At 39.5% G+C, this 19,306-nt stretch overlaps 6 protein-coding genes across 11 annotated transcripts; 3 read left to right on the top strand and 3 right to left on the bottom strand.

Moving 5' to 3' along the window:
* Positions 1–9: 9 nt before the first annotated feature.
* Positions 10–4,533, top strand: LOC122409130 (structural maintenance of chromosomes protein 4-like). Its single transcript, XM_043416437.1, has 4 exons — positions 10–229; positions 368–759; positions 1,008–1,278; positions 1,359–4,533. The coding sequence occupies exons 1-4, from the start codon at positions 140–142 to the stop codon at positions 1,569–1,571; spliced, it is 966 nt and encodes a 321-aa protein (XP_043272372.1). The 5' UTR covers positions 10–139; the 3' UTR covers positions 1,572–4,533.
* Rab8 (RAS oncogene family member Rab8) lies at positions 1,569–6,756 on the bottom strand. Of its 2 annotated transcripts, XM_043416438.1 has the most exons (5): positions 6,090–6,756; positions 5,332–5,392; positions 4,451–4,796; positions 3,985–3,987; positions 1,569–3,213 (listed from the first exon to the last, which is right to left on the bottom strand). In XM_043416438.1, the coding sequence occupies exons 1-5, from the start codon at positions 6,211–6,213 to the stop codon at positions 3,115–3,117; spliced, it is 633 nt and encodes a 210-aa protein (XP_043272373.1). In that variant the 5' UTR covers positions 6,214–6,756; the 3' UTR covers positions 1,569–3,114. The 2 variants fall into 2 exon arrangements, with proteins under 2 accessions (XP_043272373.1, XP_043272374.1); XM_043416439.1 differs by lacking the exon at positions 3,985–3,987 and having other exon boundaries at positions 6,090–6,755.
* Positions 6,757–7,062: 306 nt separating this feature from the next.
* Positions 7,063–9,500, top strand: LOC122408934 (CDAN1-interacting nuclease 1). The gene is made up of 6 exons (XM_043416066.1): positions 7,063–7,448; positions 7,535–7,639; positions 7,862–7,992; positions 8,095–8,174; positions 8,518–8,567; positions 8,654–9,500. Exons 1-6 carry the CDS (start codon positions 7,351–7,353, stop codon positions 9,009–9,011), a joined length of 822 nt encoding a protein of 273 aa, XP_043272001.1. The 5' UTR covers positions 7,063–7,350; the 3' UTR covers positions 9,012–9,500.
* A 252-nt stretch (positions 9,501–9,752) lies between these two features.
* On the bottom strand, positions 9,753–12,377 carry LOC122408933 (protein FAM50 homolog). Its single transcript, XM_043416064.1, has 5 exons — positions 12,117–12,377; positions 11,105–11,853; positions 10,570–10,724; positions 10,292–10,404; positions 9,753–10,184 (listed from the first exon to the last, which is right to left on the bottom strand). Exons 2-5 carry the CDS (start codon positions 11,838–11,840, stop codon positions 10,073–10,075), a joined length of 1,116 nt encoding a protein of 371 aa, XP_043271999.1. The 5' UTR covers positions 11,841–11,853; positions 12,117–12,377; the 3' UTR covers positions 9,753–10,072.
* A 150-nt stretch (positions 12,378–12,527) lies between these two features.
* Positions 12,528–16,081, top strand: Lrpprc2 (Leucine-rich pentatricopeptide repeat containing 2). 5 transcript variants are annotated; one of them, XM_043416059.1, is made up of 4 exons: positions 12,528–13,134; positions 13,243–15,447; positions 15,588–15,741; positions 15,839–16,081. In XM_043416059.1, exons 1-4 carry the CDS (start codon positions 12,736–12,738, stop codon positions 16,051–16,053), a joined length of 2,973 nt encoding a protein of 990 aa, XP_043271994.1. In that variant the 5' UTR covers positions 12,528–12,735; the 3' UTR covers positions 16,054–16,081. The 5 variants fall into 5 exon arrangements, with proteins under 5 accessions (XP_043271994.1, XP_043271995.1, XP_043271993.1 ...); XM_043416060.1 differs by having other exon boundaries at positions 12,528–13,551; positions 13,696–15,447; XM_043416062.1 differs by lacking the exon at positions 12,528–13,134 and having other exon boundaries at positions 13,696–13,836; positions 13,922–15,447.
* LOC122408932 (intraflagellar transport protein 74 homolog) lies at positions 16,082–18,917 on the bottom strand. The gene is made up of 3 exons (XM_043416063.1): positions 18,908–18,917; positions 17,913–18,744; positions 16,082–17,727 (listed from the first exon to the last, which is right to left on the bottom strand). Exons 2-3 carry the CDS (start codon positions 18,389–18,391, stop codon positions 16,125–16,127), a joined length of 2,082 nt encoding a protein of 693 aa, XP_043271998.1. The 5' UTR covers positions 18,392–18,744; positions 18,908–18,917; the 3' UTR covers positions 16,082–16,124.
* Positions 18,918–19,306: the final 389 nt, after the last annotated feature.

Genomic DNA, 19,306 nt, shown 5'->3' with positions numbered 1-19,306 from the left:
TTATGTCATCTCATCGACCGTTCATTTAAATCGATTTATTACATCATTTCTATCGACGTTTTTGTGTCAGACCTCGAGCCACGCAAAAGTAGGCGCGGCGCGCTAATCTAACGTTTAAAATTGGTATTAAAAATGTTAAATGGCGTCCTGGGAAAAAGTCGATACTTCTCGTATCTTCAAATTCGAGCTTGATCTGCGCGAAAAAGTCACCGAGCTGCAGTGTAAAAGCGTTTGTATCTCGATGAGTTTTTATTCCTTTATATCTTTAATCTATTTGTATTTTTTACATCCAATTTATTATTCTGTAAATGCATCGATATACGTAAGAGGTTATGATTATTGTTAACACGTTGTGTGACGAGAACAGAAAGCGCTGGAGAAAATCGAGAGGGAACTTTGTGAAACTCGTCGAAATCTTTACCAAACTCGGAGCCAACTGGAGGCCGAGCAACGGTCGTCGAATCAATTGGAAATTCGATTGAAGAGCGCACTGATAGCCGTAAAACGTCTCGAGGAAGAAAACACGAAGACTCGAACGGAAAAAGTTCATACGATAATGCAATACGATTACTCGTCGATCGAACGTGATGCGTTGATGAATCAAGCAAGAATCGCGAGATTCGAAAATATGGATCTCAAGATGAAAATTCAAGAGTCCCACAGGAATCTCTTAACGGCAAAAAAGATCAATAAAACTCTCGAAGATTCTTTGATGGAATTCAAAAACAGTTTGACGAGATTACACGATAAACTCGATAGGTATAAACACTAGTGGCGCCACCTCCTCCCACCGAGCGTGTTGTACCACCAATAATCGAGTCCCATTTTTCACTCCCCCCGCCCCCAATTATATCGATTAATTTTATCAACTCGAATACCGAATTATTGTCGTCGTGATCCGTTATTTTCGATTCGCCAAAAGTTGCTGGTGCCGCATAATTTTTAAAACAAATGCGTGTCCCCCTCGTGTCGACTTTTCGAATGAAATATCGTTTTTAATTTCACAGTAACCTCCAAAAATTGGAACGGGAGCAAAATCAGTTGAAAAAAACATTTCGAGAATCGACCGAGTTTGGCCAGCGGGTACAGACGATTATCAATAACTGTTACAACACTACTCGCAAACAACGAAAAGACAAAGCGACTACGTTGGAACAACGGTTAGAGGAGCGACCTGTCTCTATCGACGAGTCACAGAAAGAGCCCGTACGGCGTCCAGTTCCCGGCACCGCCAGCAGCCACACGGTAGACGCGGACATCCTCGATTTGCACAAAAAAGTATTGCGATATCCGTTACATCAGTTTTTTCTTTCTTCTCTTTGACGCTCCACGACAAAACTTGATTTTTTACAATGCAGTTGGAAAAGACTCTAGAAGAATTACGATCGAAACTCGGAAATCACGATATCGAGGATAAATTAGCTCTGGTATGCATCGAGCTTCAACGGATGGATGGGAATTTCGTGAAAAATTTGGCGTCTTGTAAAAAATGGGAGAATCAATCGGAAACAAACGCGATGAGTGAAGGAAGGAAGGAAGGAAGAAATGGTGAAAAACTGGTACACACGTAGGATTAATATAAAATGTATTATAATAGTCGTTTTCTTTTCTCATCTTCTTGTTTTTGTTATCTCGAGTCCGACGTAAAACGAGATTACACGTTTGAAGAAAAGAATAAAACAAAACGGAAAAAATAAAAAAGAAACGCAGCAAACGGTGCGGGAGCAACGAATGAACGAGATTCGAAATAGACCCTCTGTACATAAATTTTGCGGTTGCGTTATTCTTTTCTTCTCGGTGATCGGACGACCTGACCATCGAATCGTGTATGCCGAAAAAATTTCATCCGCAACGTTAACAACAAATACAAGAACCCGTACGAGTCGTATCGCTTTTGTCAGCTTATAATTTTCCGTAACTCTAATAAAATAAAAAATAAAACAATGCGTTTCGGAGAACGTTTCTTTTTTTAAATTTCCGTTTTTGTTTCTACAAATTTTCCGCGCATGCCAATTTATCCTCGCCGTTTACAACGTAAAATCCGGAACCCTGGACCGTTTTGTCGAAAATGATAAATTAACGATTGATACACCACTAAGATACATACGCGAGCGCATCGTACATTGTCACGTCGACATACAGATTCAATTACATTTTCTCTTCCCTTAATTCTGTGAAAAAGCTATTTTTCCTCATAACAATATAAAAAAGAATGATTGTGATGTTGCTTTCCCTTGTCCTGTTCATCCTTAAACATGCATCCGACTTTATCGGTGATTAACGTCGTTAAAAACACTAATGATAAGTGGTTATATGATTCTACTCGTGATGGAAATATGCCACAGCGAGCCATCGCAATTTATCGATGTTTTTTTTTTTTTTTCCCCCCATACAACGATGAAAATTGTTGCGTATTTTTTTCTTCACATACATGCGCATACGCGTTTTTGTTAATTTTTCTTTCTCTCGTATCGTCTAGTCATTATTTTCTTTCTTTTTTTCTGCATCACGACGAGAAAAATTAACGCTTCACAAACGGCGGGAGTACTAGTTCCATTTAGGGATGATGCGTTGATGCGCGCGCGCGATAATATCACTCTTCTTTGTTCGGTACGAACGGTGATGTTTTTGTTTATATACTTTCACCTTCTGCTTCTGTTTTTGCTCCTTCTCATATCTCCATCGTTGCGTTCATTGCATTTTTTAAAATTCTCATTGAATTTCCATGTAAAACTAAGTATTGTAGCGTTTTTTAACATAAAGCTCGAGATATTTCGCGCCTAGTCCAACGTAAGAGTAGTGTGCAATAGCGTATTCGGCCGCAACGGGGAAATCTTTGTTCATCCACCCCACTCCCGTTGATTCCCCGAATCAAATGATATCGATAATTAAATTAGGTTGAAAAGAAAGGAAAATGTTAATCATAATTAAAAAATAAAACCACCGAATGATGCGGAGAGTGTCCGTCCCCGGAACGAATCAGGGGACCGAGAATCACATGGCCCGAATAAAAGGGCTTCGAAGGGAGAATCGTTGAACGCAGGCAACTCCGTTCGACCAAGGATACGTCTGTCGATTAATAAGGTGGTGGAGCCAACACTCGTGATGACGGGGTCAGAGTACGGAACAACGTCCGAGCCAACTCGGTGGTTTTCTCGCTGGTTCTGAAGCTTTCAATTGATTGCCACCGCTCTTCGGTGGATTGGATGCCTCCTGAAGAAGAATTAGAAAGATTTAATATGCAGAATTAAATGGATCATTCGACATGAACGATTCTTTCTCAAACCAAACGATTTTTAACTAATTGCAATATTTATACGTAATTACAAATGGGCAATCAAAATGTCATTGTTCGTCTCGCGTCTAAATATCCCAGTGAAAGAATCTTGCCCAAATTGCTCTGAATGAATTTTCACGCACGTTGCACGTCACGAGACATACGCGTGTGCTTCTCTTTCTCTTTTTTCTCTTTGTTCTTGAAATTTTGAATATTTAGACGCTTTACCAGAAGAGTTATCGCATCGCGATACCAAACCGTCAACTATTTTGTAAACATTCATCATTATTTTTGACATTTCATCACTCTTTGTAAGTATGTGACTCGGTAAAGTCACTACGGTTCCTCATAGCGAAAAGTTTTGTGTAGCGCTGCGATATCCGGCTGATGTTGGCAAAAAAGTAGAATCAATCGGAACGGCTCATTAAACGATAAGAATTAATAAATAAATGAATAAGAAAAAAAACGAGCAAACGCAAATTTCTAGCCCATGCAGGATTGGTGTTATTTTTCGAATTGACGTAGTTACTTGTAACGATAGGCAGGACAGGATTTAGACTGGGTAAATTTTTGTCATTTTGATCATATGAATTTCAACAAGGCAATCTGAAATGCTGAATCAATAGCGCACGCATTCTCGTAGACGAAAAACAAGAAAACAAGAAAAATGAAAATAGAAAAGCAATACATTTGCGGGATAAAGTTACCTTCTGCCAGAACAGACCCGCGCCAAACACAGAGAGGAATAGACATGGGGGAACAGAAAAACAATGTTTATTTTATTTCTGCCGTAATTCAATAGAACGTTTTATATTCTGAGCATACTTCTATGATCATCGTCGTCTGATATTATCAGGAATGATTGCTTGTTAAATTCGATATTATTGTCCGATACAAAAAACGCTGCTCATGATAGACTTGACATTCGAAAAACGAGGCAATAAGGGAAAAGTTTTGAGCAAGAGAACAAGAAGATTTCCAATGACTTGAGTTTTTAAACTGTGATCGCTAAGAATTCATTGTGTAAAATCGTAAGAAATCTCATTATTACGTTTTCAACCAGAATAATTGAGAATAAACTATGCGCAAACCGTTTTGCGCAGGGATTAGATGAAAAAAAGGGTCCGAAGACTGTACAAAAAGTGAAGCGTCGAGGGAATGAAAAAAACGTACCAATTTTTTTTCCATCTTGGCTTTGATGTCTCGAGCTAACGTGAAAAAGGCTTCCTCAACGTTGATACTAGACTTGGCCGATGTTTCCATAAATTTAATACCGTACTCAATAGCTAGTTGTTCACCCCTCTCTTTGGAAACTTGTCTCCTCTCGATTAGTTCACATTTGTTCCCTAGAAGCATCTTTTCTACATCGGCCGATGCATTTTCTTCGATGTTACGAATCCAATTCTTTATATTCTCAAAACTTTTCTCATTAGTGACGTCGTACACCAACATGATGCCCATAGCGCCACGATAATATGCCGTTGTGATAGTTCTAAATCTCTCTTGACCAGCCGTGTCCCTGTAAAATGCAATTCCTATCATGAAACCAATGGCAAAGCCTCTTTTTATTACCAGAAACATTTTTTGCACAAACAACCTTTCCGCAGATCCAAAAATTGTATAATTTTATACTCTTATCAATAACATTTTTCTGTACTTTATCAATAACACGAGTTAAAGGAATGAATAATAAGAACAAGTATTATTTCTAACAACAATATTTATAAAAAGTGGTTTTTAGCTTAACGACCGAGATGCCATTATAGTTCAATTAAAAGCAAAATTTTCATCTATGTACAGAGTTTAAATAAATTGAAAATTATATTTGCTATCTCTCATGGTAATTGGAGTTTGTGAATCATGTTTGAGCGAAACGTTGCTTTTTTTTTGTTTTTGTACTATGGATCCAAATTTATTGTATACATTTCCTATACCCATAAAAAATACTGTCATTTTGATAGACGCTTTCGACAGGACTAAATAAATGGTACACAAAATAATCTAAGAAATAAATTAAGTAAATGAACCGGCATTGTAAAGCTAAGGAGTATTACCATATTTGCAATTTAATCTTCTTGCCATCCAGTTCTATTGTGCGTATTTTGAAGTCGATACCTGCAAAAGAATACAAAAACGAAAAACAACGTTGAATCAAGATATAAGTATACATAAGCGGGTAGCAGCTAGTGAGCAACAAGTATAAAATGTAATACGCTAAACTAGGGTAGGTAGGCATCAAGGCCCCATGTTATAAATATTTGTGTATATTGAGTCGAATCAACGTTGCTCAACGAGCATATAATGATAGAAAATTTATGTCTGTGTCGTAAATCTTGCTCCTGACAGACATAAACCATTCTTTTAGGTTATGTCAGTTCTATGTCAGTTCGAGGAAAAACATCGGCTTAATGTCATCGTGGACACCCTGGGGCTTCGGCGAGCAATCATCACCGATGACCAATCTGTTTTTGTTTTTTTTTCTTTTTCTCTAGAATCTCAACAACGTTGGCCTTTGTTCATCGAACGATGTCTCTTATTTCTCATCTCGGAACAACTTGAGAGAAAAACGGAAACGGCGGGAGAGGAGGGAGCAGGGGGAAGAGAGATCGAAAGGGGGAATATGATAAATGCGGCCAGCGCACACGAGACACACCCAGAACTTTGAATATATAAATAAAGTGAAAAAAAAAGAAACATTAAAAATGCTTGTTGCTCATTCCGAAGAAACGAAAAATCCGCAACAGCGCCTAAAACGATAATACGCGCGACGTAGCGGTCATGCAACTATTCTATATCGATAGCTATGACTTACCAATGGTGGAGATGAAGGTCGTGTTGAATGCATCTTCAGAAAATCTGAATAAAACACACGTTTTACCGACTCCTGAATCCCCGATGAGCAATAATTTGTACAAGTAATCATATGTTTTTGCCATTATTAACTCTTGTTGCGTTTATCAAATTTTCGTTGTCCAATTGTTTGACGTCGAACAAAGAGCGCGAGTGTGCCTATATTTAGGAAACAACAAAAAACCAGCGAACCAATAACCTCAATATTATTGTTCGATCACACCACCGCGATTTAGCAGCGAGGCACGCGCGAACTGATCAAGCACTTGTAGCCCCTCCGGATCTTTCGTACGCTGTTTCTTCTTCTTTTTTTCTTTTTATTCTACTCGACAGCTGGGAGAAACAGTCACTGCTACACACGGAACAAGAAAAACTTTCCTAGATACACAAGACGAACACGAGGATTGATTCTATCCTACTGCTCTGTTTATCTTTCAATCCTATGTGCAAAAGTGATTTCTCATCTGCTTTCGTTTCAAGTTCAACTTGCTGATTTTTACCTTCTGCAACCGTACTTTATTGTAGACGTTCTAATTTATTTGGAAGAATAACTGTTTGGGATAACAAAACTTCGAAACATCTGTCAGAAAGTTACTGCTTGTTTCTCAAGTCACCGCGACCGCGACGATACGATGACAGACACGCCGCCGCGAGCAGCAGGAGCATCAATCTTTTTGATTTTTCGCTTTTTCGTATTGCCATCAAGTGGTACATTCGCTCTCGTATATCAAATAATGTTCTAGAGTTTCACAGTCTCATCCACCACGCGGCGGAGCAGCACCCGTACGCTCGTCGCGATTCGCCATAGCTAGTAGGGCTAGCAGTGAACTCTCTCTACGTCTCTCTACAGGGATGGTGCAAGTAGACTACCGCGCCACTAGTGATGAAAAGTGAAAGCTTTTGGGGGTCTTTTATCATTATTGTATTATTATACATTATTGTATTATTATATATATATTTACATTATCAAGAGATTATGATTATATCTCCATCAAAGTATTGAAAGTGCTACCCCCAAAAGCTTATAATTTATGACACTAGAGGCGCCACGAGTACTTTCGACCTGCCCTCTATCGAATCTGCACCATCCCTACACTCTTCACACTTCACAGTACTATATACCATGCTAATTCTACCAAGTGCTACCAAACTTCCAATAATAATCAACTGATTAATAATTTGAACGAATAATTTTTTTCTCATTGTAAGAGAAGAGATAAATAATGAAGGAACAAATGTTTAACGATATTATTCAATCGATAAATTCATTCAAGGGACTCTCCAGAGATTGCGCGTATATGCTCATTCAAAAATACAAGAGGTTATGATCAATTTTTGTTTTCGTTCAAATTTTTAGGTAGTTTCATACATTTTCCTTGGATTCAAAATTTTCATTGGACGTTACAGCGTTCCGGTCAACTCTCTTCACAGCATCTTGAGCGAGGCTGTCAAAAATTGCATCAAGAATTCGAGAAAAAAACTTTATGGCGGGAAAAACAACTACTATAAACGGTAAGTTGTGCGCGGGTGTTATTCCCATTGTGCTGTGGCTGAAACTTTTCAAATTTAACGATACGCTCGAGGTGATATTTCATGATGAATGTTTGGCCATTGAGTAATTGGTGATCACACATGCATTGTAAGAAAATTCTAAAAATATGTTTTAATGAAAATTCGACGAGACGCCATGTATGTATGTATGTTTAATGAATTCAACGCTGTTATATGCCAAAGTTACCGAGAGGCCAAGGAATGTGGCCAGCCAGAGGGAATAATCGTTCGCATGGCAGCTAAAGCTGGACTGCCTCCGGTGCTCCTGGCTAAAGTAGTCCTTGAAATTTATTGTAAAGAATCACAGATCAAAGGTATTTGCATTCAAAAAGCTGCTGTACAATTGTCTTGCCAACAAAATTTGAAAACCTATCTCATTTAGCAAATTATTTCATGAATAATACACATCATTTTAGGATCGGAAAATGCGGTGCGGCAGTTGATGAGAGACACCACACTAATTGAGGATGGTCATTTAGCATATGAAATCTATTTGGTAATTTTTGTTTTTACTACTTTCACTCTTTCTCCCCCATGATTTAATGTGTTGAAAATCGCTACCAATGTCGCACAAACTGGTATGCATGTTTAACAAAGAACAGAGAGCAGGAATTCATACAGGAGAAAGCTATATATATACTGAATTTCTATCGATACCTTGTATTAGAATGAATTAAATATCAAAGCAACAATACGCGAGAGCAACGATATTGAAGTACCTCTTTGAATTTTAGACGCATTAAATTGACACGATTGATTTCAGCATTTTTCACTCTCTCCCAACTTGACTTCACTATAATTGATACGTAAACGAATTTATTATCATTTGGGTATTCTAGTGCATCCTCTATGACGATAAATACGGATATATCGCCGACTCGTTCAGCAAGTAAGTACATGACATACGAAATTATGAAATTAATGAGAAGGTGGGAAATTGGAAAACACATATAAATGATAAAACCTTGGTGACAGATCGACCGGTTACGAATACGAGGTGAAATTGAAGCATTATCTGATGGAACGTAAAATTGCATTCACCGACGAGGACCAATTGCGGGAGAAAGGCTATGACAAAACACCAGATTTCAAGCTCCAAGTGCCAATCGCTGTCGATGGTTTCGTTATTAATTGGATCGAATCGAAAGCTCGATTCGGTAGTGAACAAGTTCACGATACCACTGTGAAAGAACAATATTTGAGCTACTGGAATCGCTTTGGACCGGGACTCGTAATTTATTGGTTCGATTTCGTTGAAACTTTGCTCCAATCGAACGAGAAAAAATTCATCATTATGAATGACTTTCCTCAGAATATAACTTTCATGGATTGAGCAACGTGTTAACGCGTGACACAATTCAGCTGGATGGGCCAGTGTAAACTAACAGCCCTACTTCTCTCTGTTCAACAAGTATCAATTCATCTCGAAAGTTGAACGTAACACGATGCCCAGGTAATTTCTTTTTTATTTTTTCAATTTATTTGAGAAAATACATTTTTCTTCCTGGGCCATTGAAACCACGCTCCGAAAGAGTTGGTCATACCTCGTGCGAAATTGATAATGAGAGAAACGCGACCGGTCAATACCGACAAATACGAGCTGCAAAGCTCTTTTCCTTGATGTTTACCCTGAATGTGCACGATGAATGTTTCTTTTTCTTGTTTTTAATTCAAAGTAACGTGCAACATTGTTCGGAATTTTTTTAACAGAAGTTGCGTTCAGTTTGTCAATTGTTTTACCGATCAAACATTACAAAGCGATAAAACAATAAATAAAGAATTTGATGGGTTTGTTCGCAACAACCCTCTAGTTTCCTAACAACCACGCTTTTTTTTCATTTCTTCGAGAATTATCCAATTTAAACTTAAGTTGAAATTCATCTGTTACTGCAGCTGTTTTCACAAATATAAACGTTTTCGGAATCAAAGATTGCGTGAGTGTCGAAAAACGGATATGAAAGCATCATTTTTTCAGAGATTTGTTGGAAACAAAACTGTAGGCGAAGGAAAGAAAAGGTGTTCTGAATTTTTCAACGGTCATACATTGAGAAAATAATTTATCGAAGAACAATAATTAAGGAGGAAGTTTTTTTATTTTTCTAACACTATATGTTATCGTTACAAAATTCTACTCGTTGATGACTAAATGTTAAATCAGATTTGAATAAGGTGTCTGGTAACTATATTAGATATGTCCACATTTTATTGTTCTTGGTGGTAAATGAGGGGAAAAAATCTACGTTTCCAGAGATGCAGAAAATATTACTGTTTCCGGTTCGTCTGTGGAGTGACTTTCGCATTTTTTCCCTTTTATTTTCGATTTTGAATTTTTCAAACGAAATCATAATAGTCTGTGAAATTAGTCTCGTTGCTATGATGGAATTTTCGAATGACTCACTCTTTTTTCTTCTTGTCGGAAACGGTGTACTTGTCATATGTTTTTGTTGGATCGTACGGTTCCCATCTACTAGCCGGGAATATATGTTTATTCCGCTCATACCACGACCTGAAAGAAGAATTACGGGTTAGTCAATTAACAGTTACTTTTCAAAAGAATTTTCACGTTTCTGCGGCCACATTTGTTGAAAAAAGTATGAAAAGAATTATTTTTACCTCAACAAAACTTTACCGGCGTGAGATTCTTCGGTCTCGACAGAGGCGTCGTGAACCATCCGAATATCGTCATGAACATCAAATGTAAATAGAGGACCGCTTTTACCTCTTGCCTGTAAAATAAAAACAGCAACACCGTCAACGCGGGTACAAACATTTGATACACCATATGGATTGAGGCGATAATCAGTTACACAATCTCGCTAAGAACGAATATCAAAATTTTGGAAAAAAAAATTTGAAGATGCTTCAACGAGACGATTGACCCAATAACCAACCTTCGTGACGATGAAGTCGTAAAAAGTATAGTGGTGCGGCAGTATCAGATCCTCCTTTACATACATCAATTGGTCCGCCATGACTGTCTTCAATTCGCTGAATTCTCTTCTCAAAACCTCGAGACATCTTTGCAGCAACTGATAAATCGAATTACCTGCCAACATTGCGAACTAATACCAATTAACACAAGAGCTGGAGAGTAATTGACACGATGGTTCTACTTTTCATTTTTTTTTTTAACATTTTTCTTTTGTAGTAATTTCGAGCTAGAAAAAATTATTGAAATTGTACTCGATACTTGGTGATATGTCATTATTGATTTTACGAATATAACACTGAAGTTGTAATAGATCGTTAACGATTTTCATAATAATCATAATTTTTGAATTACTGCCCAGGACAAAGTTTTTTTAGTCAATTTGTGCATTTTATTTTATCCCAAACGCGCAATCATTTCGTTTAAACGTTCGGAAACTGCAAAAAGGGCATGTAGGCGAGATTAATGGAGCCGTTGCCCAGTGGGTAGAGCCTTACCTTTTTTCATGATAACGCTTCGTCTATGGCCCGAGCCATCCCAGTAACTGAACGTTATTTCAATTTCCTCCTCTTTAAGGGCATTCTGTTTGGTAGCCCATTCTTGTCGTAGTTCTTCCCTCAGTTTGTTTTCTTCCTCTTCTCTTTCTCTGTCGGGTAAAAAGCTTGTATCAACATCAGGATTTTTCTTGATTTTTTTAATACGCAGTGGCGGTTGTAAGCGTTCGCAGCCAGTGGATTTATTTGATTTATCCGATTTTGCATCGGAATCTTGATCTTCCTCATCTCGTATATTGTTGTAATTATCTAAAATTACGGGGACAGGGCTACTGTTGCCACCGCTACTGTCCTCTCCGTCGTCATCTTCTAAATTAAACGACAGGGCTTGTATCTGCTTCTTTCGTTTATTTTTTTCTGCCTGCTTCGCAGCCAAAGCTCGCTCTTTCTCTTGCTCTTTTTCCCTTTCTTTTTGTGCCAATTTTCTTTCCCTCTCTTTCACTATATTCTCCTGTTTCGCTTTCATTTCATTCAGTGTCACAAGGCCAATGGTCGAAGTTTTGAGTTGTTGTTCAACCGCATTGTAGTGAGTAGCAAACTTATTTTCGATATTGTGAATCTTGAGATCATCCTCTATCTTTTTTTTTCTCAATTCTATCTCCTGTTGCGCTATCTCTCGTTTTTTCATCAGCTGCATTGCTCTGCCAGCTTCGCTGGCTGCTCCCTTGTAGTGAGCCATTTTTTTCTGTTCCCTAATATGAAATGTAATTCACACGATATTAGACCATTTCACAAGGACGTGAGCAATATTTCTATAATAAATTAAACTTTGGCTCATCGGCTGTCAAATATTGTTATCCTTATAGCTCTATGGGACAGTGAAATTCTTTGTAGACCAATGAATCAAGCCGTGTCAGTCTGTCTCTCAACATTTATAATCTTTCAATACCGGTGCTGGCTGTCAAGTTGAAACCAGCAGTGAATGAAAAGTAGCTAAAACATTTGAAAAAATTACCTCTATTCTGATTCAGCAATTCAGTGATCAATTGGAAACCGCCTCCGTCTGAAATAGTTGGCCAAACTATAACTTTATCAGTCCAGCTGTCGAGCTTCTCTTCTTCCCTTTCTTATCTTTTTCAGCTGAAGCAACTAGACCTACGATTCTTACTACTGCTGCTGTACTACTGCCTTTTTTCCTCGTCTTTTTTCAACGCAGTTTGGACAATAGACACGGATATATGGCTGATTGTTTATTGTTTGGTGGCTCTTTGATCAATCCGATATGTGATATTACTTTGGCAAATGCGACGCTTCTGATCGCATCGCTGGCATCGCTCATAGCCCGCCTATAGATAATATAGAGAAGGCAGGAGCTTGTACCAACGATTGGTAAAGCGGAGGTTTTCGGGGCGGGCAGTCCACAGTATCCGCCCGTTTGCTGCTGCGCTGCCGCCGCCAGCCAACCATTTCCCATTTGCTCCCATGTTCATGTAGCTCATGCAATAAAAACATTATTCGTACATAATCATTACATTTGTGTATATTTATTATCATCCGACATTACGACGACGGACAACACACACGAATGGAGAGAACGAAGAGAAAAAAGTTGGTTACCGTTAAATAAAAGAAGAATGGCATTGGTTCGAACATGGGTAAAACTGGTAAAACGACTCGGCAAACCGTTGACAATCTGTGAAATTGGTCCTTACCATTCAGCTGTCTCGAGTACGGTACGTAATAAAGTAGGTTATGTCGAGACTGGTTCAGAAGTGAATATTCGTTCATCGAATGCCGAAATAAAATGTCATTATTCGATCCATACGAATGTCTCGAAGAGTCATTTGCATGAACATGGATCGCATCTCCATAAAAATGAGGGGGAAGGCTATAGTAGCAATTTACTCGAAAAAGAACTGGCAAGTCTAATGGAACACGATGAAGTCCCGGGCAGCAACAGTAACCGTAAAAACCGACTGGTACAATATTGTGATAATATTTTGATGAGCGTTAAACCATCCGAACGAGAAAAAGTAATGGAAATAATATGGAATGTATTAGATAATAAATTAGATAAAAGAAAAACAGCCACTTTGGAAGACTACAATGCTGTGTTGAAACTTTGTGTGGATTATTCGCAGTCGGTAGATCCGTATAAATTTCTAAAAGGTAAAGAAGGAAAAATAAATGCAGAAACGCACAAACTTCTACTCAAATGCGCAGCCAGAAAGGGCAATATTCAAGCAGCCTTATACATCTTGTCATTGATGAGAGGAGCTGACCATTTATTGAACGAGGACATATTCAATTCCCTGATAGAATTATATGCAAGGACGGGAGACGTCAAATCAACATACTCAAATCTTGAAAGAATGAGAGATTCAGGAATCGAGCCGAGCTCACAGATCTGGACAAATGTGGCTCGTGTTCATGCCGTCGTTGGAGATGTAGTAAGTATGGAGAAAGTGCTTGAAGCACACAAGGAAATACACGACCAGCAATTGATGGATCTAGCACAAACACTTGTATCATCAAATAACGGAAAGTACATAAAACAATTGACAAAATATTTTTCAAACAATGCAAATATCGAGGATATGGATATAGCTAACGCCATAATTGAACTTGCCGATACACCAAACGGGCAGAACATTCATCCCATGATGAATCGTATGACGAGCGAGATTGCCAGCGACAGAAGAGACACATTTTTGGAGAATTATCTGAAAACGTTGGTAAGAGCAAGAATTCCCATCGAAGCGTTATTTACGATAATTGATGATATTACTGCGAAAAAAAAATATTCTTTTGCCACAGCAGATGTTTGCGAAGCTGCCCTGGAAAATGGAGAGAAAGATTTGGCAATGAGGTTGTTTGAAAGGATGCATCATACAGATATACCTCTTAGGACGCATTATTATTGGCCGTTGTTGATCCAAGCTTGGGGGAGCGGCGGAGAAATAGAAATATTTCGTACGATAGAGCACATGTTGCGTCTGGGTGTTCCCTTGGACGATGATACTTTTTTTTATTACGTCTTTCCGCGAATAAATACTTCGGACGTTGGCGGCACGGTCGCGAAATTGCGGGATATGAGCATTGAACCTCGGACGTTTGTAACGCCTCTCATGTGTTATCTGTTGACCGAAGAGGATTTTGAGAGTTGCCTCTTCTTATGCGCCAAGTACGCCTCGATGATTGATTTTTCGAAAATCCTTCATCCTCTCAGCGTTGCTTACAAGTGCAACGGGAACGTTGAAAAAACTGTTCGGATTTTGAGCTACGCTCCGAGAGCCAGCGGCAACTGTTATTCCGAGGAGCTTCTCATTAATATTTTTGGACAAATGCCACAAGAGAAAGACGCCAGAGAAATAAAGAAATTTATTCAAACTTTTGATAAGTTCGACATACCCCTAATGCAGTTTTCGCAATTCGGCGAGAACAACGATGGTGCTGATGATAAAAAGAATAAAAGAAATAGATTGGTCAATCCTGCAGAAAGTTTGAGGAAGATGCCGTATAAAATATTACATCCGAGGGAAATGAGCGTCGATCAATTGGAGTGTCATTTAATCGAGTTGAGATCAAAAGAAATGAATAAACGCGGCGTATTGAGAAAATTATTAATGGAATATTGTCGTGGGAAGGATGTTAAGCGTGTGAGCGAGCTCAAAAAGGAATACGACGATAACGGTTATCTTTGGTCTTCCGGTTTGTACTCTGTACTTTTTGGATTTTACACGCGAAACTCGGAAATTAAAGAAGCCACTCAGTTGTACCAACTGCTCCGGGAGTATCATAAGCATTTCAAGATTGACTCGGACAAATTGGTATCGTTCGCGTGCGCTCTAGTCAAGGAGAAACAGATCGAGCAAGCCATGCAAGTTTTAAAATCGTCATCCACTCCTTTTTCTTCAAACTCGTCCAACAAATTTTTGAGCAAGGAATGTTGGCGCTTATTGGATACCGTCGCACATAGCGAATTCGCGGAAATGACTCAAAGCATTCTTGATATTCTCGTTAAATTTGGTTACTGCGAAATAAACAATGCGATTCTCGGTCCCGTCATTCGTCAGTATCTTTTAATGAATAACGTCGAGGAAGCCGTCGAAAGTTTCAAGAGATTCGCTCGACAATACAAATGTACACCGCTCCGCCAAGAATTAATGCTCGTTCTCTTGAAGGCCATTCAATCGAATGACTCGAGCAAGGAACGTTTCGTCGAATTATTAGACGACGTGCGAATCATCATCGCAGACATTCATGGCTCGGAACAATCGAACGCAGATATTTTTGTGGGCTTTGCGCGAGCTGGAATGCGCCTAGAGTTGTTGCAGTTTTTTGAGGTACCAATAACGACACACGTACGACGACGAGTTTTTACAAATCTTTAACTTAAACCCTTTTTGTTTTCTTGTAAGCCGAGGCTCAGTTTCTCAACTTGAACTCCAGACGCCGTGTTCTATGCTACGTTTTATTGTTCCAGAATAATCATATATCGAATGATTTGTTTGTTCGTACCCTCGAGTATATCTCGGAGGATGAAAAACTGTCAACGTTGAACGAGATTTTTCAGACTTGCACAAATTTGCCGGCCAGTCACAAGCAATCACTTTGCGAACAGATTGTGTCTCTTTATTGTAAGTAATCAAAAACAATAGGTCGCTTTGCGTTGATACGCTGTCGCGATCGACATACGAATTCGATTATTAATAAATTTATTTATATAAATTGCAGGTAGATCCGGCGATTGTCAGGGAGCCATAGAACTGTGCCGGAAAATGATGCAAGCGGATATAACGTTCTCTCGAACGTTTATTATAAAGTTGGTGAATCTTTTGAAAAGTCACAAGGTACCGGTACCCGAGGATCTTGAAATACCCTCGGGGATCACTGCGGAGAAGCCCTCGTTATCTCGAGGAAATAATTCGCGCTTCGGTAGAAATGAATGAAATAAAACAATAGCAAAGAAATTTTGAATAACGTTTACGATACGATTGATTTATTTGAACGAGAGCAAGAATCAATAAGCGGTTGCGGTATTCGCAACGGTCTGCGCTCCGAGCACAATGTTATATCGATTAGCGAGCTTCAAGGCTTTGTCCCGAAGAGGCCGATAATTAACGCGATTTCTTCCTTCAGCGATATACTCCTCGATATTTTTCTTGCTTTCTCTCAATTGATCCAGTTTAATCTCTAGAGCGTTTATTTGTTGATACGTTTCATTTTTGTCCAACACCTTTTTTATTTTATCGTGCTCTATTCTCGTCGCCTCAACCTCTTGTTTACAGATCGGCTGTCGTTTCATCAGTTCGTCCTTCTCGATCAGGAGGTTCTCGTACTCGATGTCCGATTTCGCTTTCAAACCATCCAAATCCTCAAGTACGACGAGCTCGTCCAGTCTCTTACTTATTTGATCGTTGAGCTCGTTAAGCTCGTTCTTCAACCTTTTTTCGAGAGTCTCCATCTTAGCGAGCGACCGTTGGAGATTGCCGTGTTCTCTGGACAAGCCCTCGAAGCTGCTGCTGCTACCGCTTCGCTCGCGGTGCTCCGCCTCGCCGCTGTAATCATCTCTCGAGTCTGGGGGGATCTGATGGGAGGAAGTCTGCACCAGCTGTTGCATGAGGGCTATTTCTTCGCTCGGTGTTATTCTCGCGTCCCCTCCCCCCGTCCTATCCTCGATAGCGTATGACAATTGCTCCAAGCGCTCGACGATACTCGCCTCCAAACTTGACATTTTTTCAATCTCCTCTTTCTTGTTATTATCGAACGAGGGCATAAACTGTTCCATAGCTTCTTCCCGTTTTCTCAATTCTTTGTATTTCACTTGTTTCTCCGTGTTACTCTCTTCCAAATCAGTTTCCAATTGTTCGAGCTCCTGTTCAACGAGGTTTATCCGCTTTTCGGTATCGGCTATTCGCCTTTCACCAGCCCCAATGTCCATGTTGTCTTGTTTAACCTTCGACAGTAAATGCTCCCGTTCCTCTTCCGGCGACGTTTTATTTATTTCTTCCTTCTGTAGTCTGTCTCTCTTGGCCTCGAGCTGAACCAGCTTCACTCGTAACTTCACCGCTTCCCCCTTTATTTGGGAGAGAGCTATTTCTTCCTCGAGCTGTCTCTTTTCACCTGACAAAACGTCTATTTCTCGTTGCATCTTGCCAATCTCTATTTCCAATTTCGACTTTTCGTCCTCCAGACTCGAATATTTTTCACGACTCGAACGATCCATCGTCTCGATAACTCTTGCCGCATTCTTTCGCTCCGATTCAATTTTTTCCATGGCATCTCGTAATTGTTGCTCCTTTAGACGTCTCTGCTCGAATAGACGCTCCAGCTCCGTCGACGCAGCATCGTTTTTTGCTGCCATCTCGCGAGTTTCCTTCTCGATTGCATCCTCGTCAACGTTCCAATTACCTTTGTCGATAACTATATTGTAATCGGCCAGCTGTCCCTGCAATTCGCTCAATTCTCCGGCCAATTCTTTCGCTCGATCGTCGTAATGCACGAATGTCGCTCTCTCTTTGTTCTGAGCCTCTATTTCTCGACTTATCGTACCAATCTCTTGACTCAATTCTCGAATTTTCAACTGTACCAAACCTTCGTAGTACCGTTTGTCCTGGATCTGTCTGAAAGCGCATCAGAATAATTGTCATTATTTTTTACTTAATAAATGTTCTCCTAATGTTTGGAAACTCGTAATAAATAGACCAAGTTTTAAAAGGCAAAGTTAAAGATTCGTCTTTCAGAAAAACGAGAAAAAGAGGTTATGAAAAAAAGGGAGAAACTCGATGATCGGGAGCGGGCCCGATACCTGTTGATCGGTAGTCCCCGGGTCGTTCCTGGCCGAACACCGGCAATTCCTTGTTGCGTTATTGGACGATCAAGAACATTCATGTTTATTTGTGCGCTCGTTGGTAAACCCGTATTCAGACGGGTCAAAGGACTTGCTGTTGTTCCGAGTCTCAGACCTCCGCTCATAATACGTTGGGAATAAGCGCCGGCGGGAGCCGCCGAATAACTCGAGGGAGGCCTCGCTATCGCGTTTCTCGCAGGCGTCGTTGCTCGCCCGGTTACATTATTACTTTGAGCGCTTTGCAATCCTCTTCGTGAGACAGGTCTCTCGATTCTTGTTTGAGGCCTGCCGGCGCTCGTCACCGAACCGGCGTTCTCGGTGCCCTCATTATTTTTCGGGAATTGCTCATTTTTTTCTTGATCGCGTCGGCTCGAGTTTGCTCTCTCGGGCCATTTTACCGTCCCGATTCTCTCCTCGTCCTTCTCCGAGTTGTCCATCCTCCGAAAGAACCTCGTTCAACACTTTCTTATTAATATTTCGATTATGTTGATACTTCAAGCTTGCACTTTTTCTCCAATATGTGATTTATTATTCCACCGCGATCACCATCCACTTCCGAATTTTCGACAAAATATACTTTCATAACACCGTGTTCATAACAAAAGTAACAACAAGAGACTGCCTGCTGTTGTTACGAGCCTATCAATCAACCACATGCAGTCACACAAACACAACTTTTTTCTTCTTTTTAACTCGATGGCTGTCGCGGCTCGCGGCCTGTCGTGATGGTGTTGACGAACGTGTTACCATGACTACATTATGCTCAGTGCTCTTCTCTCTCTTCTCCTGCCTGCAGTTTCATGACGATATATTTAAAAAATCGATGATCATACGTTCGTTTGCAAAACTAAGGGTCGCATATTTCAAATGCGCTCTCAAAGGATCCTACGTTTCGTACTATACCTAGCAAAGATAACACTGAGTTGGCCGCATGCAGCGACGAGAATACATACCATATATGAGACCTCCATTTTTAAAATAAATAATCATTATGTCATTATTAAAATGAAATTTTATCAAGCTGGTCGGGTGATAAAAAAATATAACGATTCAAAAATACCAGTTGATTCAAAATTTGAAGCTATATATCAAATGGGCCGCTCGATTTTGATTTTTGCCTGTTTTTTAAATTCATTGTAATTGTTCGTCGTAAGTTTGTGAATGTTTGATTAATTGAAGCGTTTGTTTGTTATTATTTCTTGACGAACGAACGAAACAAAAAATAGCGTCAAGTTAGCCGCTGCTTTTTGGAATTCAATCAAATTGGATTTTTTCAGGCGTTAATCGCTTTGGAATCGTTTGTTCGAAATAAATAATACTTTAAAATGTTTGTTTAGTAATTACTTTTCCAG

The sequence above is a fragment of the Venturia canescens genome, chromosome 4, assembly GCF_019457755.1.
Source record: "Venturia canescens isolate UGA chromosome 4, ASM1945775v1, whole genome shotgun sequence".
Taxonomy (NCBI): domain Eukaryota; kingdom Metazoa; phylum Arthropoda; class Insecta; order Hymenoptera; family Ichneumonidae; genus Venturia; species Venturia canescens.
Note: the sequence above shows the minus strand (reverse complement) of the source record. Positions and strands in the feature narration are given on the sequence as shown.

Bases quoted from the DNA above. Each gene is read 5' to 3' on its own strand.
- LOC122408934 (XM_043416066.1), top strand. From the start codon at position 7,351: ATGAAGGAACAAATGTTTAACGATATTATTCAATCGATAAATTCATTC. The intron at 8,175-8,517 runs GTAATTTTTGTT...TGGGTATTCTAG, and splicing joins TAGCATATGAAATCTATTTG to TGCATCCTCTATGACGATAA. The intron at 8,568-8,653 runs GTAAGTACATGA...CCTTGGTGACAG, and splicing joins ATCGCCGACTCGTTCAGCAA to ATCGACCGGTTACGAATACG.
- LOC122408932 (XM_043416063.1), bottom strand. From the start codon at position 18,391: ATGGACAACTCGGAGAAGGACGAGGAGAGAATCGGGACGGTAAAATGG. The intron at 17,728-17,912 runs GTATCGGGCCCG...ATGCGCTTTCAG, and splicing joins CGGGGACTACCGATCAACAG to ACAGATCCAGGACAAACGGT.
- Lrpprc2 (XM_043416058.1), top strand. From the start codon at position 12,736: ATGGCATTGGTTCGAACATGGGTAAAACTGGTAAAACGACTCGGCAAA. The intron at 15,448-15,587 runs GTACCAATAACG...TTATTGTTCCAG, and splicing joins AGTTGTTGCAGTTTTTTGAG to AATAATCATATATCGAATGA. The intron at 15,742-15,838 runs GTAAGTAATCAA...TATAAATTGCAG, and splicing joins ACAGATTGTGTCTCTTTATT to GTAGATCCGGCGATTGTCAG.
- Rab8 (XM_043416438.1), bottom strand. From the start codon at position 6,213: ATGGCAAAAACATATGATTACTTGTACAAATTATTGCTCATCGGGGAT. The intron at 5,393-6,089 runs GTAAGTCATAGC...ATTCTTTTGCAG, and splicing joins GACCTTCATCTCCACCATTG to GTATCGACTTCAAAATACGC. The intron at 4,797-5,331 runs GTAATACTCCTT...TGCATTTTACAG, and splicing joins AAGATTAAATTGCAAATATG to GGACACGGCTGGTCAAGAGA.
- LOC122408933 (XM_043416064.1), bottom strand. From the start codon at position 11,840: ATGGCTCACTACAAGGGAGCAGCCAGCGAAGCTGGCAGAGCAATGCAG. The intron at 10,725-11,104 runs GTAAGGCTCTAC...CAATGTTGGCAG, and splicing joins AAGCGTTATCATGAAAAAAG to GTAATTCGATTTATCAGTTG. The intron at 10,405-10,569 runs GTTGGTTATTGG...TTTATTTTACAG, and splicing joins ACGACTTCATCGTCACGAAG to GCAAGAGGTAAAAGCGGTCC.
- LOC122409130 (XM_043416437.1), top strand. From the start codon at position 140: ATGGCGTCCTGGGAAAAAGTCGATACTTCTCGTATCTTCAAATTCGAG. The intron at 230-367 runs GTTTGTATCTCG...TGACGAGAACAG, and splicing joins CCGAGCTGCAGTGTAAAAGC to AAAGCGCTGGAGAAAATCGA. The intron at 1,279-1,358 runs GTATTGCGATAT...TTTACAATGCAG, and splicing joins TCCTCGATTTGCACAAAAAA to TTGGAAAAGACTCTAGAAGA.